Source organism: Dermacentor silvarum, chromosome 4 (genome assembly GCF_013339745.2).
Source record: "Dermacentor silvarum isolate Dsil-2018 chromosome 4, BIME_Dsil_1.4, whole genome shotgun sequence".
In the NCBI taxonomy this organism is placed as follows: Eukaryota; Metazoa; Arthropoda; class Arachnida; order Ixodida; family Ixodidae; genus Dermacentor; species Dermacentor silvarum.
Window position 1 is genome coordinate 956,478 of NC_051157.2, and position 2,549 is coordinate 959,026.

General features: G+C 49.5%; 1 protein-coding gene across 2 annotated transcripts; it reads right to left on the reverse strand.

Moving 5' to 3' along the window:
• Positions 1-233: 233 nt before the first annotated feature.
• On the reverse strand, positions 234-2,114 carry LOC119449331 (lysophosphatidylserine lipase ABHD12). 2 transcript variants are annotated; one of them, XM_049666737.1, is made up of 3 exons: positions 1,925-2,114; positions 1,826-1,894; positions 234-1,600 (listed from the first exon to the last, which is right to left on the reverse strand). In XM_049666737.1, the coding sequence occupies exons 2-3, from the start codon at positions 1,830-1,832 to the stop codon at positions 516-518; spliced, it is 1,092 nt and encodes a 363-aa protein (XP_049522694.1). In that variant the 5' UTR covers positions 1,833-1,894; positions 1,925-2,114; the 3' UTR covers positions 234-515. The 2 variants fall into 2 exon arrangements, with proteins under 2 accessions (XP_049522694.1, XP_037568426.1); XM_037712498.2 differs by having other exon boundaries at positions 1,826-2,113.
• Positions 2,115-2,549: the final 435 nt, after the last annotated feature.

A 2,549-nucleotide genomic window follows, 5' to 3' on the forward strand; every position in this document is an offset into this window, starting at 1 on the left:
ATGCAGGCCTGCTGGGTTTGATAACGACTGTGCTGCTGCACTACCGCTGCATGAGCACTGCTGTGAAACTCGCTGCAAAAGCGCGTCTCAGGGAGCAAAATGCTATGTGCTGTTTTTGAGAAACAAATATGGATGAGTTTGTGTTGCTAGCAACCAAAATGCATCAGTGACAATCACTATGTTACGTTTAAGAACTCGACAACATTAACAGCCAGAGCAAAAAAAGAAAAAAAAGGAAGAGGAGACTTTAATGTTCATAAGTGACAAAAAGAAGTCAAAAACAGTTTAAATTTACAAGATGGCAGTAGTTTAAGGGAAGTCTGTAAATTATTTAAATACAACTGCATATTTCCATAGCAAACAAATATCTTTGGCTTACATGGTGTCGTAATTCTACATGCTAAATGCAACCTATGAAAAGTGCCAACCGTGTAGAAGCAGCAGCTACTAAAGACCATGTGACCAATAGATGACTGTGGCCTTAAGTTCTCAACTGAGACGGCTATGGCAGGAAATCAGTTTGTAATGCTTTGGATGAAAGCAGAGACCACAGATGGAAACCTGGGGTCTTTGTAAATTCGTCGATGCCCAGCACCCTTGCCCACCTCGTAGAACACTGGAGCAGGCAGATGAGCTGGCCTATCTGCTTGGATGTGAAAGAGCAGCTTCTGACCAAGGTCGTAAGGTACGAGAGGATCATCTCTGCAGTGCATGATCAACACAGGGGCATTCAGCTTGCCAGCCTTCTGCTCCGACTCGAAGTTTGTGTCCTCACTCTGCAGTGGCTGTGCTAGGTGTTTGAACACAGGCAAGTATCGAAAGGGCAACCCCAGGGGCCACCGCAGCGCAGCTTCCACGAGACTGTTGAACGGTGCTTCCAGGACAATTCCTGCAGGATTGTCATTCGTGTCAGTGAAGATCTCTGCAAGCTGCATCACAACACCTGTGCCCAAGGAGTGGCCCCAGACAATAACCCTCGACTTTGGCACTCTCTCTTTAACCCATCTGTAGACAGCTAGCGAATCTTCAATTACGCCACTGCGGCTGGGCATAATATTTGTAGAGTCTCCAAAGCCCCGATAATCAAAGGTGACCACATGGGCATCAATTGCACTTTCTGAAAGCCTTCTATAAAGCTGAACCCTGTAGTCGGCAGCACGTGTTTCCGCATGACCATGATAGTATATGATGACTGGCCTGTTGTCTTCAAATTCCGACTCTTCTTTGATGCCAGCAGCACAGCGGCCCCACTGAGTCTTTGGTACGATGTGCCAAGCTCCAAGCATGACACCATTTGCCGATTCCAGAAAGAATGCCCTTGTGCAAGGGAGCTCGTAGCTGTATGTATCCGTCAAGTTCATCATGGGCGGCCAATTTAGGTAATGCCCAAAGATGAGGAACCTTCTGAACCATCCAGAGAAGTAAAAGGCAGCGGGGAAGGCGCCGTACACAAGGAGAACGATGCCACTCAGCAAATGCATCCACGACTTCCGGCGCTTATACCTTGGCAGGAGTGCATGTCTGTACACTTGTTCACTGCCCCTCAGCACAGCAGATGCCGGGTGCAGAATTCGCCGCCTCAGCATGCTCTCTTCACGACCTGGAAAAGAAGGAATTCTGCACCTTTAAATATTGAAGGTTTCCTGGCAGGCGTTTACCGGAAGGCGTCATTAATTTTTTTGTAAGCTTACATATACAAAGAAGTCTGCACTGCAGCTGCTGACGGTAAGTATATAACAGCCAAGACAGCAATAACTACGTGCAAAGCAACCGCGTACAACGTAGCAATGAACTACTTCGTTACTACGCAAAAGGGCCCACCTACCGCTCATTTTGGCAGAAGACGCAACAGGGCACGACGGAAGAAAGCGTATCGCAACAGCAATATCACTGTTGGCACATAGAATAAAGAACCAACTTTGGCTAGCATTCGAGTACCTTCTGGCACCAGTCCAGCAGTACTCAACGGTCTCTACGCCGCTTACGTCAGCCGAAAGCCGAATCACGGACACAACTGCACCTTATCCTCGAGCACGAAGAGTAAAGCCCAGACCACACGTACGCTTGCGGACGCGCGTAAGCTCGCGTCTACGCGCCTTGCGGTTGCCGCGCTACAGTGTACTAGAAGGTAGCCGCGCCTAGCGAGGAATGGCGGTTTGCATCCACAAATACGCGCGACAGCGCGCGCTCACTGGCCTCACTTGTTTACACCTTGGCAGACGCCACTTCGTATTCCGTTGTTGGCAGTGCTTCAAAATGCTTCGATATCTATAAACGTAATTGTTATCTTTTTAGAGCTGTTATATCAGCACAAAAAGTGAAGAAGAAGCACTTTCTTGCATGATATAATTCTGCTTAACTGAGAGTTGAATGTACCGCGCCGTCGCTGCGTAGCCAGGCGCGCCGACGCGAGCCACCCTAGCGAGGCAGCCCAGGCCGTGGCCCAGGCAAGGGACGAACGGCAGGGAGCACATCGTCACGTGTCAGTGGCGCACGGCGGGTGGAGAACCAACTAGCGCGCACTGGAGGACGGCAATCGCAGGCGGGAG